Below are 16,453 nucleotides of genomic sequence, written 5' to 3'. Positions count from 1 at the left end.
TGTTTAAGACAGTCTTCTACTTAAATACGCTGTTCCATTTATTTCACTTCATGTGTATAAGGGAAAGTAGCTGATTTAAATTTGGACAGGGCATTATCATTAAGGTAGACTTTTGTCAACAAAAAATTGATGACCATGAAGCAAAATGAGAATTTAAAATTCCAGTAACTCACTTACAGAAAGGGAGATGCTTATTGTAAGGGTAATGTAGGAGGATAGCCTGGAGGAGAGTGAAATCATGAAAGGTGAACTGGGGATTTTCATTTGAGGAGTGGCAGAACCAACCTCTGTTGGGGCCTCTCAGTTTCTTAGTCTATAGGATGCAGGCAACTGGATCTGGTCTGATGGATCTGCTGCAGGTGAAAGCACTTATAAATAAGAATAAAGTCAGTAAGTATTTTTAATTGTATCCTTGCAGAATCTAGTATATGAATGCATAAAGCATGGGATGAAAAGAATCATACTTTCTTTTTGATGCATGCATATCTTTTTGATGCCATTTTGAGGCTGTGTAAGAAAGGGGTGAGACCTTTTTGATGAATGAGGGAGACAGAGTAGAGTGCGGGATTCCAGCATTGTGTTAATGGTCCTACAAGTCCTCTTTTGGAACATAAGTTACACAGGTAAGTGATTTCAACTGTGGATAGTACAGGAGAAACTGAGCTGGAAGAGATACTTCCTTTTCAGCTGTACGTTTTGATATATAAATATTTTATTCAGAAATAAGAGTAGAAGGAAAATTTTATAAATAAGGATTATAGGTATTTCTAAGCAGTTTTAGTTGGTTGTGCTAGAAAAAGTTGTGAAAGAATGTGCCTCAGTAACTACTGAAGCTACTCTTAAACTCTTACATAGCACTAAGGGAGACACACCACCTATTCTGCTCATTAGGGGAGGGTCAGTTACTGAGAAGCAAACACAGTTGCCAAAGATCTCTCCAGGAAAAATCTCACATTTAGGGTATTTCATTTGTTTTATATTGCATTGGCAAATTTTTGTTTCTGCATTATTTTCAACACAGCACGAACCTTGGCTAGAGTCCAGTTACCAAAAGTTTCTTCTTCTTTGTTTTGAGAGTATCATCCATTCACTTTTTAGCATGTCCTTCACTTAAAACCTTAAGGATACGATTTAAAGTTTACTTCACTTTCATTTTACTTATAAATAAAACTAAGCTAATAATAATTATAGTTAATTGTGGCTCAAATGAGATCACGTACTTGTTAATGATAGCAACTATGGTATTATTAAAGGTTGGGTGTGATGTTTTTGTTCAAACAGTTGTGTGGTCGGAGATATAAATAACAGAATGTATATCTCTTTTTATTGTGTTGTGTTAGATTAGTATAATTTATCTGAGGTAATTTGGTCAGGAAATGACCTTGTCTTGAAATTTGGACCTTTGAAATGGTTTTCATGTAGACATTTTCAGTAACATAAGCTTATGTTGTTTTAATACTTTCAATAATTAGTATGTTTATTTTCATTATTTTATATTTAAAACATTCTGTTTCTCATAGACATGTCCTATTTGTGTGTCTCTTCCTTGGGGAGATCCTAGCCAGATTACTAGAAATTTCGTTAGTCATCTAAATCAAAGACATCAGTTTGATTATGGAGAATTTGTGGTAAGTGAAATTCCTTAAGCTTAAGAAAATACCCTGTAAATATTCAAGTTAAATTAATTTTTTCAGGGCACCTGGGTGGCTCAGTCGTTAAGCGTCTGCCTTCGGCTCAGGTCATGATCCCAGCATCCTGGGATCGAGCCCCACATCGGGCTCCCTGCTCAGCGGGAAGCCTGCTTCTCCCTCTCCCACTCCCCCTGCTTGTGTTCCTGCTCTCTCTGTGTCTCTCTCTATCAAATAAATCAAATCTTTAAAAAAAAATCTTTATAAATTAACTTTTTCAATCTAGACTTGAGTTTTGAGACAAGCTATTGTATCATACTGGATGGTTATAGAGCAAGTTCGGTTGTTTTTATAATAATATAGGTGAACTTTGGTTTGTGGAAGTGGTAAAAGTTAAATTTACTGTTCACCTCCTATTCTAGAGAGATAATTAATATAAGAGCAAACCCCCAGATTGACAAAATGATGATTTATATGAAAACTGCCTAGATTTAAGGGATAATTGTACCTGCTTAGAGAAGTAAAACTGGTACAGCAGATGAAGGAGAATGTATTTCTCATGTAGTATAAATTGCTAATTCTAATAGATTTCTTATATCTATATATGAGACCTATTCTTTTTATTTTTTTTAAAGGTTTTATTTATTTGAGAGAGTGAGAGAGATCACGAGGTGGGGAAGGGACAGAGGGAGAGGGAGAAGCAGGCTTCCCGCTGAACAGGGAGCCCTATGTGGGGCTCGCTCCCACGACTGCAGGATCATGACTGGAGGCGAAGGCAGATGCCCAACCGATTGAGCCACCCAGGCACCCTGAGACACATTCTTTTTAAAAATGAGGGAGCATAATTATTAAAGCCAGGTTGAGTAGATTCTGGTGTTACATGATGGCTTTAATGGGACATGAGGGAAGTTACATAAAAACAGATCCCTAAAGCAAAACATGGGGTTACTTTCTACCTCCCAACTGTGTCATGATAATTTTTTAAAGAAATTAGATGACTTTTTATTTTGAAATTACATTTTATTCAACTGCAGTGAATTAAAACCATATCTAATTCAATATTAATCCTGATAAAGAATGGCTGATACTTATTTTCCAGTTTAGGTAAGCACAGGCATGTGCAATTCTGACAATGGCATGAACAGAATTTACATCTTTTCTCTGCTCTCCAGTGTTGAAATTATATCATTATTGATAATTTTTTTTTTATTTTGTGGAATTTGCATTTTTAGTCATTGCTGTTTTAAAATAACAACTCAAACATATGTAAAATTTAGGTGTACTTTATGATTTTAGCATTTTTATGAAATGTAGATTCTCAGATTCTCATTTTAAGAAAGTTTATTATGGAGAACTATGATTTGGAAAAACAAAAATATATTTTATGAACCACTTTTGATCTAATTGTCCAGTTGTTTTATTTTGCCACAGAAGAGTATGTAATTTTAATTATTTGAGATTGTCAAGTGGAAACCTATTTTAAAGCAAATCCATAGGACATAACTTACAGCAAGTAAAATTAAATGAAGGAGAGTGGTGTAACTAAGATTGAGTGAGCTATAGTTTTTAGCTTCATGTTAGGATTAAGAAGCTGCTGTTCAGTTCTCTTAATTCAATAAATGCTTATTTTCTTTAAAATGAATTTATTTTTAGACATTTGACATTTCTTTTCTAGAGATGACAGAATTTATTATCAATTAAAATTGTGGGTAACCTTTTAACTGTACTTTTAATTAATGACCTCATCATAAAGCACTATAACTCAAATTTCATTCTCTGCTGATCCCATTTGTTGTTTATCACTTATACTTAAATAATTACAATTGAACCTGAACTAAGGTTCAGGTATTTAAATCTTATATTTTATTTTATTTATTTATTTTATTTTTATTTTTATTTTTTTTTTAAAGATTTTATTTATTTATTTGACAGAGAGAGACACAGCGAGAGAGGGAACACAAGCAGGGGGAGTGGGAGAGGGAGAAGCAGGCTCCCCGCAGAGTAGGGAGCCCGATGTGGGACTCGATCCCAGGACCCCGGGACCATGACCTGAGCTGAAGGCAGTCGCTTAACCAACTGAGCCACCCAGGCGCCCTAAATCTTATATTTTAAAGGATAGCATATATTGTAACATAAACCGTTTCAAGAGTGTGTAGTGAATTGGGCAAAGTATTGAGTAGTGGAATATGTCTTTCCTATTGACATGTTAATGTCATTGTTTTTAGAATCTTCAGCTAGATGAGGAAACCCAGTATCAAACTGCTGTTGAAGAATCTTTTCAAGTAAACATCTGAAGGCTATAGAAATCTCTGCATCTTTGTACCTGCAAGTGCCATCTTTAAGGGGAAAACTACATGAAGTCACCGTTTCAGTAACTTGATGTGTATATTAATAAAAGTAATTCAGTCTATTGATTTAGTTTTTTAATTAAAAAATAAAGGTGGGCCATCTAAAAACTTCATCTTCTTGATAAGTTAAAAAATGAAAGTTAGGACATTGTCTTTAAAAATATTGAAAGGATTATATTCATTAATGTAATGAACAAAAGGGATTCCATGTTGTACTTATCTTTTTTTATATTACACAGTCTTGAATTTTTCCTTATGTTGCTTTTGGAATTTGTTGCAGTTCCTCCCATTGACCTTCTTGTACACAGGTAACACATAGTAGCACATTCTGAAAGATGTGATTGATAGAAACCTACCAAATCTGAGCCAGTTACCAGAGTTGAAGAATGGAGACTTGAAGTGCTAAATGAAACAATCCAAAGGAAACTTTTTTAATACAGATTCTAGCTGAAGAAATTCAACTATAAGAAAATTGTATTTATATAATGTTTAGTATTTTTGAAGACTAGTGAGATTTCTTTAATAATTATAACTCTTTAAAAAGTGAAAGTTCATTGTAAAGATATTTCCTTTTTGCCTTAGAAGGAAATACTAAGAGAAAAAATTATTTCTTAGGTGGGCGGTTGGTAATTTCAAATCCTGTTTGTTTGGCTGACAAATTTGTAAGCCCAAAGTACGTTAAGCTGAATTACAGCTCTTTGGCCTCAAAATTTTCAATAGCCAGTATTTCTCTTTAACTAAGATAAAACTTTTATTAGAAACTTCCAGTTGGTGATACCATATTCTACATGTATATTTAAATGAGAGGTTTGGCTTCATCTCAGTTTAGAAATTCATTCAAAGCTAAAGATGTATATATATATATGCATACACTTTTGTATGTGTATATATACACACGTATGCATGCAATTTGTCAGGTTATGTACAGAATTTCTATTAAGATTTTAAAAATGGACAAGCAATATGGGATTGCGTATCTGATTTGATTAAAATTTTATGTATCACCAAATTTTTAAAAAAGTAACAGCCAAATGCTAAGTGGTCTAGTTGGCTACTATCATACCTTAAAAGTTGAATTTACACACACACACACACATAATTACCTTGTTTATATGGTGCTCATTTGTTATTCTCAAAGATAATGCATGACTATGGAGTCATGAGGTAGATGCTACCAACCACTCTGTTTCACTACTTCTTAGTCAAAACTGGGTTTGTTCTTCGTATTTATTAATAAGAATCATAAAATAATTTGTACTAGAAGGCCTAAATCAGCATAAAAGAGGAAGAGTGTATTAGCTGACATTCCATACTAATATGCATTGTTTATGCATTCTTTAACTAAAAGAACATAAAAGAAAATCTCAGTAGTTTGCTGCTAATATATACATATATTGTATGAAAGGGTATATTTTGGTTTTGTTGAAACCCTTGTTGACTTTTCTACAGTGAACATTTTTTTTAACTTGATTTAATAAAAATGTTAATTTTGCAAGTGGAGTTTTGTAAAAACCTTTTTCAGTCAAACAAAATGACTATGGTAGTAATAACAATCACCAAAAAAGCCATACATCTTGATGAACATATGCCTTTGTTCTGTCATTCGAAAGAGTGATGTTTACTATGTGCTTGAACATTTTCTCTGCAGTTACATGAGTGTAACTGTAAGAATAGCTGTTTAATGAACTTTTAAAAAAAAAATTTTTGACCATAGATTTTTCCAGTTTAAAGCAATAACTTTACTACTTTCTTTCAGAGTTAATACTTCCAGTATATCAAGTTTTAAACTTTACATCCTGAGATTTGGGAACTTCTTTAAAGGAAAATTGTAGTAGAGATCATCTTGATGAAATTGTGTTTTGAAGTTTGTGGATTAGTTAAATATCAGTAATAGTCTTGTGTGTCTTTCCTATAAACTTTTCATAAGGAAAATATTGACTATTTGCTATTACCTGGGAACTCCTCAGTATGGAAATGTTTGTTTAAAATCTCACCTTTTGTCAGTGGATTAGGAATAGGGACAGGCTTTACAGATTTACAGTTTAAATTCATGAGAAAGTCCTTATTTTTAATATGCTTATAGCTGAGTCAGAATAAAGGAGGGAAACTATTGATTGCTGATACCTAAATTTCACAATACCACTTCTAGGAAAGCAATTTCCCTCAGCAAGTTACAGTTTATGTTGTTAAACAGAGTCTTATTTGAGATGTATTGCTTTATTTTTCAATTAAAAGTGGTTTTCTCCTACTTGTGTGTCTAATTAAAATTTTGTCTAGAGGGAAACATGATAGCATTTAGTTCTTGTAACTCACCTTGGAAGACATGGAGGGAGATAATCCATTATTTTGCACTTGAAAAAGTGGATAGGAGAAAGCTACCACATGCTGATGATATATGTTGGATTTAACTTTATAAACCTATTTTATCTTTATTTCTAATGTTAATTTATCAGGCTATTTCGTCAAGTGTTTATGCAGCAAGATTTTCAAGTCCTGTTAGCAACCAGGCAGAAAGCCAGTTAACTGGTTAATAAACACTTTTATATGGAGTAGTTACCCTTAAGTAAGATACCAGGGTCGTAGAACATACTGCCAAATACAATGTCATATACCTTTTGGGTTGCTTAATAAGTATTAATTATGACCTTCATTGAATCAACTTTTATAGAAATCCATTAGGGCTGCTACCCAAAAGAATCAACCTTTTGAGGTGATGACATTTTATTTTAGCCTTTGTGACCCAGAAAACATGTAAATATATGCAGTATAAAACTCATGATAGAAATATGAATAAAGTACTCATCCCATGGTACCACTTAAGTATCAATATAATTTTCTGATTATGCAATACAATTTTGAAAAAAAACGTGGAATGGAAAGGAGTTATATTAAGAAATTAAAAGAATACAGGAGCCTCAAAAAAAAATGGGTATTACCACCTGCATTCCCCCCCCCAATCTGACAGCAATTGTCCAATCCTGGGGCTGAGAGAGGTGACAGTTGCCACACTCCCACCCCTGAAATGAGAAAGATAAATGTGTGTATTCCATTATGTACTTAACTGGCAAACTTGTATTAAACTATACCGCACAGTTTCCTATGTTAATAGGAATTCCTGAGAGTATAATGGTGTAGGATATACCATTACAGAATTCTAGATGAGCAGGGCACGGGAGTGAATGTCGATTAGACCTAATCAGACGAATTATAGCCATTCTGTGGAGAGGAAGAAGGAACACATGAAATGTGAATGAAAGGAATTTCCTACCTGTCAATGTGGCAAAATAATGTTACGATAATGTGCACAAAGTGAACAATAGCCTGAGTAATCAGGGCTTCGATCAAGAAAAAACATTAGAATCCCATAAATCCCTTTACTTCTATTTGCAGTCATAACTCGTCACCACCACAAACTTTTAATACCACAGGTTGTTTTGCCTGCTTTTTATACTTTATAGAAAACGAAGCACACAGTAAAAATTCTATCTGGCTATTTTTGTTCAACATTGTTTTGAGGTTTTTATATGTAGGTTTTAATTTAGTCAACAGCTACCCTACAGTAACTTGTCTTTTGTCCAGAACAGAAAAGCTAAACAGTAACTTTTGTGAATTTGTGAATGTTAGATACATTGCAAGTGGTTCTTTTCATGTACGTTGGCGCTCGCAAGTGCCGATCTATGTAAAAACTGAAAACTGTCTGGCTCCGCACCCCCCCCCCCCCCCCCCCCGGCAAATAACTGGGGAAGACAGGTGAAGAAAGGAGCCAGTGGCTTTCACAGCTCTTACCTGACCTTTTTTCTAAGCTGCATTGTTTATGCTTTTAAGATTTACCCTTTCAGCAACTTTCATATATGCAGTACAGTATTAATTATAATCACCATTCTGTACATTACATCCCCATGACTTACTCCTTTTATAACTGGGAATTTGTACCATTTGATCACCTTCACCCGTTTTTGCCCATCTCCATCCTCTGGCAACCACCAGTCTGTTCTCAATTTATGAGTTTGGTTTTTGTTTTTTAGATTCCACATACAAGTGAGGTCATACAGTATTTGTCTTTCTCTGACCTTATTTCACTTAGCATAATGCCCTCAACTTCTAACCATGTTGTTGCAAATGGCATGATTTCCTTCTTTTTTGTGGCTGAATAGTTTGTGTGTGTGTGTGTGTGTGTGTGTGTGTGTGTGTGTAGACACTTAGGTTGTTCCATGTCTTGGCTATTATAAATGCTGCAGTGAACATGGGAGTGCGGATATATCTTGATATAGATAGATCCTGATTTTATTTCCTTTGGATATATACCCAGAAATGGAATTGCTGGATCGTATGACGGTTCTATTTTTAATTTTTTGAGAAAACTCCATAATGTTTTTCGTAGTGGCTGTACCAATTTACATTCCCACAGTGCACAAGGGCTCCCTTTTCTCCACATCCTCGCCAACATGTACTTGTCTTCTTTAATTTTTTAAAAAGATTTTATTTATTTGAGAGGGAGAGAGAGCAGGGGAGGGGGGAGGGTCAGAGGGAGAAGCAGACTCCCCGCTGAGCAGGGAGCCCGACGTGGGGCTGGATCCCAGGACTCCGGGATCATGACCTGAGCTGAAGGCATACGTTTAATGGACTGAGCCACCCAGGCACCCCTATTACGTGCATTGTATTAGAAACCATATTTTCATCAAAATTGTTCAAGGGTATACGAGCATTGATAGCAATTTATATTAGTTATAACCTCTAAAATGTTTTTCATAATTAGGACCTTCTGTATGACTAGTGAATTTTCTCTTTTAGGTTTGTCTCGTTGCTACATACATATTTTGAATTTGAATTTTGGCATTCAACACATTAGCTATCCCTCCAAGCTGGATAAACAAGGCCTTCACCTTACTGCACATGAACAAACCAGCCCAGGAGCAAATCATTAAAGACTGCTTTAGTCAGATTTCATCTATTAATATTGAGTACGATTATCAAACCACTTATGAATATGCTTAAATATTCTAGTCTCCAGCTCTTGCATATAGTTCACAAGACTAACAACTCTTCATCTACCGGTCCATTGAATGTGTTAAAATATGAAATGTATTTAGTTCAATTTGACTTAGTGAATATACAGTTGGTCATTTAATTACTATTTTCTTTTCTAATTGTTTACAAGCCAGCTACTCTAGAATTTTGTCAAGCAACTTAATTCTCACTGGTTAATTTCTCTCTCTCTGGAAAACAGTTCTATCAGGAATGCTTAAAGGGGACTACATGTGGGATGTTCTATGGTCTTCAGTCGTGATAGGTGTATTATTTCAAGAGAGCTGGAAGTTTTTGTTTCTTCCGTTTGTTATTTAGGTCTTGAATATTAGGAAGGACATTCTGATTCTGAAGAAGTATTTCTTGTATAAAATTTGGGAGCAGTTTGATCCAGATAGGGTTTCTTAGATACTGAGTGGTGCTTATTGAGGACCTACAATATCATGAATATAACACTTTTAAGTGCAAACATGTCTAAATAGAAGATTCTGTCTGCAGGCTTATTCCTTTTATATTCCTGATAAATGGCCCTGCTGCTGCTTATGTGATGTGGCCAAATATGATGTTAAGGAGGCAAGTTGATCTGAGGTTTGTGAAAGCTATAATACAGCAAAAGTTATATTTATTTTAAAGCAGTTTGAATTGGGTTTAAGACATCACATCATTTAATCCAGGGGTGGAAATACATGAAATCAATGGAGCTGTATCTTTGTTATTCTAAACCTAGGACTTACTGGGGGCACTTGACTGGCTCAGTCAGTGGCGCGTGTGACTCTTGATCTGGGGGTGGGAGTTTGAGCCCTGCGCTGGGCATAGAGATTACTTTTAAAAAGAAGATAAAATAAACCTGGGAATATTGGTTTACTTGTCTCTTGCCTTTATCATTGCTCAAGGATTATTTGCGGTAGTTCTATTATAACATCACAAATTTAAAAGTGACTAGTGTCATAGCCACCATAGATTGATATTCAACCCACCTTGAGAATATGACAGGGCTGCCCCCCATGGGCTGTATGTCTTAGGTTATCTGTGGAGCCAGGTCCAAAAATGAAAATCTTGAGGTGAAGCCAGAGGTCAACTCATGGATGACTAGGTCAAAAGCACTGAGCCAAGACAGAAGACACAAACTACAATGAACTGGTTGGGGCATGGAGATGCTTCTAGTCAAAGAAGCAGACCCAGAGCAAGAAAAGAAGGAATGAAGCATGAGTATGCTGTGGTGTGAGTTAGGTTCAGGTAAACCTTAGCAGAAGGAGATCCTCTGAGCATAGGCACTCCTTTCATTCTTGTCATGCTACCTAGAGACTGGACATGAAGCTTTCATGTGGGAGGCTCTCAGCCATTATCATGGGATTGTCATTTTTACACTGAGATGCAGTTTATCTGGAACTAGAGAGATGAATTCATACGAAGTAGCTATTTACTTGTACTCAGGTATCTTGAGCTTCCATTCTCCAGTAGTCATGTTTATGGTCAATATTTTGCTGAGTAGAAAAGATGGAAGTCAGATTTGTATCCCGAGAACCTTAATGTTGAAATGTCCCTTCTTTCCTGGATGGCAGAGATAGTACCTGTTTATGCGATAAAGGCTCAGTCCTGTCACTTCTCTTTTCTCACTGCAGACTTAATCCCTAATCAAGCATCTCATGTTTGTATGTCGGTGATCATATTTGTACAGGTTTCAGGTACCATCTTTGTTAATCAATCTCAAATTTTCATCCACACCTCTCCTCTGAGCTCCGGACCGGTGTATCTGATATCTGTTAAGCGTCTCTGGTTTTGGGGTGCATAGGAATTGCCTCAAGCCCTTGTTAAAACAGATTGCTGACCCCAACTTCGAAGTTACTGTATCAGAGGTCTGGATTAAGAATTAATTTGTAATTAATTTGTTTATACCCCTAACAGAATATTACAATTAATTTGTGTTAAGTCTCTTTCCCAACTAGACCAGTTATTTTCAACACTGCCTGCACTATAGGATCACCTGGAAAACTTTGGAAAAGCAACCATACCAGGTTCCATCTCCAGAGATTTGGATTTATTTGGTTTGGGTGAAGGCCTACATGATTCTAATATACTGCCAGTGATTCTCAGAATCACTGCACTGGGGACACAGTCCTGCCCCTATGACGTTTTAGAACAGCAGGTGAGAGACAAACTTTAAATATTGACACACACGAGTCCCACATTGCAACTGTGATAAGTTCTACCAGGAAGAGGGTCAACCTCGCAGGGTCTGATTATGTCCCAGAGGTCCTAGAAAAGATCCCAGTTCAAACCAGTTCTGAAGAAATAGGTATTAACTAGATAAAAACAGGGGTAAAGAGCTACACTAGTTCTTCCAGTCTTTTCCAGCATTGCCAACTCCTTTCAAACTTCAAAAAGTTTCTCAGACCTCCCCACATGATGAGTGGCAGATTTTTATGATTGATAAAATATCCAGTGCGATTAATCCAGCAACGACACTAAATGGATTTATAATGCATGAATCACTCAACACTTACATACATTTGAACCGTATTTCTTATTTTCGTGGGATATTAATTACTGACTATATTATATAGACAACACTTGCTACCGTGTGCGGCCTCCTTATATTCTCCAAGGCTTTCAGGGTTGGTGCCCGTGGGTTGTCCTTCCCTGAGCTAATCTGTGGGCATTGACTACTGGACAAAGAGAGAGCAAGTCCTTTCTCTTCTCTCTCCTACCCTCCCCCACTAGGTACCAGAAATGTATTTTCCAGTAACTTCTTGCAGACATCAGTCGCAGCCAGCTTCCAGTCCAGTTTCAGGGGGTGGGTGGTTGTTGCTTGAGACCCAGTAATTTTGAAATGGGAAAATTATATTAAAGAGAGACAAAACAAGTGCTGGGTAGTGCAGTGTTTGGTCAAACTATACAGATCTCGGGAATCCGCTATGGTTCAGCGTAAGATTTCGCTAGAGAAAAGGGGAGAGGGGCAGTTCTCCTAAGAATGTTTAAACCAGCCTGTTCAAAGCAAGATTCTGGGGTGCTACTCGGGCTGTCAAAACTCTGGGAATGAAGTCCCGGGGTGGTGCTGTGGGAGCTGTCCCTGCGAACACTGCTGCCCTTCCTTCCCTCGGCTGGGACTGTCTAACCTCTTCCCACCTTCTTGACCTCCTGGCTTACCCTCAGCCGGGGTTCTTCTGGGAAGGCATCCCTGACCCCTTTAGGAGTCCAGTGCTCCTTCCCAGCCCCCGGTGTAGGGGATTGCATTCCAGCGACTGCCCTTAACCCCGAGAGCGTCTCTTCTCAAGGCTGGGAGCTCAAGGAGCGGCTCCGAGGCGTCCCGCAAACACCTGCGAAAGGCATTTGTCGTTGCTTGTGGGACGCCGCCAATTTAAAATAAAGATTACGCGGCAAGTGGGGATAGGAGAAAACGAGACTCATGTGTAGACTCCAGAGTCGTGTGCAACCCTGCCGGGAGTTTAAGCTCTTGGGACAGTTGTTATCCTGAAGGATGCAAAGTATTATGATGCATGTTCATGATTCTGTGACAGGAAAACTGGCAGCTCTGGGGGAAGGAAGCACACATTTCTGCTTTTTAATCTGTCACATAAGTAACACATTGCTCCTAAATGCCAGAGGGAGTTCGCTGTAGTGATGAAAACCAGAAGGGACGAGGCTCGGCATGCGATTAGGAGTGCGGGCGAAGGCCGGCGGACGCACGTTCATGGAACAGCCGCAAGGTGGCAGCTTCGAACCGGGACATTCCGGATCGAAGGCTCGCGCACCGGGCACCTTGCAACACTCGCCCCAGGGGAGAACCGAGGGCAGGTATGGTGGAGCAATTCGGAAGGCGAAGAGAGAAAGAGATTGTAGTACTTACTGCGTATATAATTTTGTTTTTTAATATATAATTTTGTTCATAATTTTATTTTTTTTTTAAAGATTCTATTTATTTACTTGACAGAGAGAGACCCAGCGAGAGAGGAAACACAAGCAGGGGAAGTGGGAGAGGGAGAAGCAGGCTTCCCGCTGAGCAGGGAGCCTGATGCTGGACTCGATCCCAGGACCCTGGGATCATGACCTGAGCCCAAGGCAGACGCTTAACGACTGAGCCACCCAGGCGCCCCAATTTTGTTTATAATTTTATAAAATTTTGTTTCCCCTAGAATCAAAGCCCGGCCCACACGTACACACCCAGACACAGAAAGTCTCACAAATGCACACTGAACCCGCCTCACCCTCGGGAAGCCCCACAGTGAGTCTGAGATGTTCCATGCCTGACTTGGCTGTCCTCAGGCGGCCCTCACTTCCTTTGACCGTGTGCGCGTGCTTTCCTGGACCACTTAAAGACTTCCTGAGGGTAATTGTGCTTTTATTTGATTTTCACCTAAGGTATTCACTTTTTTTCTTTTTTTACTTTTACAAACTGTTTATTTTCCGTCAACCGTTTCCATTTCTATTTCCATTTTGTTTGCCTTTGTGGAAGAGCAGCTTAAGACCACTCAGTGGTTGTTCCTACCCATTCAGTGGCCTGAGCAGTGGGAGCTGCAGACCAGTCTTCAGTGGCCGGCTGGGCGCTCCAGTCTTCAGGAGCGATCTGCTGAATAGGCACCAAGGGCACCTGCACGCCTTCAGACCAGACTGCGACTTCAGGCTGAGTAGCAGTGACCTCAGGAGCTGGAGCTGTCCCTTCACCCTCAGATTCCTCCTTGGTCACAGCCTTCTCAGCAGCGGCCTGCTTTTCCTTTTCAGTCTCTTCAGGATCTCTGTAGAAGTACAGCTCAGGCATGACCTCCCACGGGTGCTCACGGGAAATGGTGCCATGCATGCGCAGAACTTCCCTGGCCAGCATCCACCCCATCAGCCCCAGTGAGTGAGCTCCCTTGTTGTTGCAAGGGATGGCGATGTCCACATAGTACAGAGGAGAGTCTGTGTTGCACAGAGCAATGGTAGGCGGGTTAACATAGGACGCCTCTGTAAGGGCCTGGTGGTCAGCCCTGGGATCAGGAACCACCAGAAGTTTCGGCTCCCGGAAGGCTGCCTGGATCTGGTTAGGGAAGGTTCCAGGAGTGAAGCGGCCGGCAATAGGAGTGGCTCCGGCAGCAGCAGCAAATTTCAACACAGCTCGCTGGCCACTATTCCTGGACGATGTGACACTGACATCAGCTGGGTTTTCAATGGCAACAATGGCATGAGTTGCCAGCAGAAGCTTCTCCCAGGTTCTCTTCAGATTTACGATGGAGATACCATCACTTTTCCTTCTGTAGATGTACCCTTCCATTTGAAAGTCAAGGTTGGTGCCACCTAAATGGGTTCCTGCTGCAAGGGATTTGAGGACATCCTCCTCCTTCATTTGCAGGACATCAAGGGCTCCGGACATTGTGAAAGTTTCCCTTTAAGTTACGACGGGAACGCAAAACAACGCCGTATGGACCCTTCCCTGGGTAGCTCGGAAAGTAGTGTATTCACTTTTGAACTTAACCCTCTTACGATAAGTTACTCTACCCTGCTTATGAAAATATGCTTTTATAAATGTGTATATAGATTATATATAACTATATCTTGTGAGTTATAAAAATGTATGACATACACTGATGAATCAGGGAACCAGTGTTTTCCATCCTTCCTTGCATGCAGTAGGTGCTCAGTGTATGTTGACTGAACTGAAGAGAAACAGAGATAAAGCGTCCAGGGAAAGGAAGGTGCAGACTTAGCAGTTGAGCAAAAATTCAACACCGTGTAGAGGTCATAGAGGGTCATAGTGTAGAGCATCATACACTATTCAACATAGTGTAGACGGGTAAAGAGCAACAAGAGAAAAAGAGAATGCTCACTTCTCTGCCTCTTCTCAGAGCAAACCTACCACATCCAGGGGTCCAGGAGACTCAGGATCTCCTCCTCAGTGTTGATCCAAACTGACACCATGTCCACATGTCCTTCTAGTGATTTGAACACTAGTTCTTCTAAGATGACTATGCAACTTTTATGAAAATAATCCCATGAAGCTGATTACTAGAAGGCAAAGTTTTGAGGGCAAACATGTAGTTTGAACTCCTATTTCCAGTCCTGTGCACAGCGTAGGTACTTAATAAAGACTGATTACAAACCCAACCTGCCCAAAAGGAAGTTGAAAAAATAAGCACTGAACCACATGAATATAGGGAATTCCTGGAGTAATTAAAAGGAAATGTTATTTATAGTAAACCATTTGTATACTACTTAAAACATAGCTTTTGTTAAGTATCTAACAAATCAAAATTACGTTTTAGCAAAATCACCTTTCCTCAGACACACGTGCTAGGCTAAAAACAATGCCTATAGATAGGGCAAAGGTTACTATATTATCCTGCCTTCAAGGAACTTGTAACTTAGTGGGAAAAGATTACATGTCCATAAAAACATGTTGAATGAAGAATGGCAAAAATAAATGCTGTAGAATCCTAGAGGAGGGAGAGATCACTTTTTGATGTTGAAACAGAGGAAACTGCCGTTGACATGGACTTTGGAACATGAATCACACCTAGATAATACGGGGCGGGGTGGAGGGCATTCTTGGAGCAGAGGGCCAGGAACAGGCTCAGGAAGGTGTTCAGAGTGGACAGAAGTTCATGGAGGGTGTGGCAGGAGATAAGGCAGAGATGTAGAAGGGACAGAGCTGAGGACTCCCAAGGGGCCAAGCCAACCGTCTGTTCTTTACCCCAGAGGCACTAAAGGTCTTTGAAGAGGGTAGTGACTTGGTGGAGGCTGAACTTCTGAGATTATACAGTGTACGTTGGTTTGGGTATGATGAGAGATTTAGATGGTGTTTTATTTTGGTTTTTGTCTGTCTTTTAAAGATTTATTTATTATTTGAGAGAGAGAAAAAGCACACAAGAAGCAGGAGCAGGGGGAGAGGGAGAGAGAATCTCAAGCAGGCTCTGCCCTGAGTGCAGAGCCCAACCTGGGGCTGGATTCCGGGACCTTGAATCACGACCGGAGACAAAACCTAGAGTCAAATGCTTAACTGACTGGGCTGCCCGGGCACCCCTTATTTTATTTTTAAAAATTATCCAAACAATCCGTAGCTACTGTGTGTATATAAATGTTCAAACGTATTACAGCCAGTTGATTTGTCACACAAATATAACTGGATCACAAAATAAATACGAGAATCACATGCTATTTTAAACACAGTATTTTTTTTTTAATTGTTACCATACCATGGCTTCTTTTTTTTTTTTTAAAGATTTTATTTATTTATTTGAGAGAGAGAATGAGAGACAGAGAGCACGAGAGGGAAGAGGGCAGAGGGAGAAGCAGACTCCCTGTTGAGCAGGGAGCCCGATGCGGGACTCGATCCCAGGACTCCAGGATCATGACCTGAGCCGAAGGCAGTTGCTTAACCAACTGAACCACCCAGGCGCCCCTTAAACACAGTATTTTTAAATTCAGATGTTACTGGGGAATGGATGATAAATGAAGAGGAACAATGGCCATGGCTTTATT

The 16,453-nt window shown here is 39.0% G+C and overlaps 2 protein-coding genes across 3 annotated transcripts in view; one reads left to right on the top strand and one right to left on the bottom strand.

Moving 5' to 3' along the window:
* RNF138 (ring finger protein 138) overlaps window positions 1–6,224 on the top strand; it is a 35,792-nt gene extending 29,568 nt beyond the window's left edge. For both annotated transcript variants that reach the window (XM_034995672.1, XM_034995671.1), the window contains 2 exons: window positions 1,521–1,628; window positions 3,854–6,224. In XM_034995672.1, coding sequence (XP_034851563.1) covers window positions 1,521–1,628; window positions 3,854–3,922 — 177 coding nt within the window. In that variant the 3' untranslated portion in view covers window positions 3,923–6,224. The remainder of the gene's footprint in view (window positions 1–1,520; window positions 1,629–3,853) is intronic.
* Window positions 6,225–13,427: 7,203 nt separating this feature from the next.
* On the bottom strand, window positions 13,428–14,430 carry LOC118004410 (40S ribosomal protein SA-like). The gene has a single exon (XM_034995711.1). The coding sequence runs from the start codon at window positions 14,346–14,348 to the stop codon at window positions 13,461–13,463; it is 888 nt and encodes a 295-aa protein (XP_034851602.1). The 5' UTR covers window positions 14,349–14,430; the 3' UTR covers window positions 13,428–13,460.
* Window positions 14,431–16,453: the final 2,023 nt, after the last annotated feature.

This window comes from Mirounga leonina, unplaced genomic scaffold, assembly GCF_011800145.1.
Source record: "Mirounga leonina isolate KUSES-001 unplaced genomic scaffold, KU_Mleo_1.0 Mir_93, whole genome shotgun sequence".
NCBI lineage: Eukaryota > Metazoa > Chordata > Mammalia > Carnivora > Phocidae > Mirounga > Mirounga leonina.
This window is presented reverse-complemented; position numbering and strand designations above follow the sequence as displayed.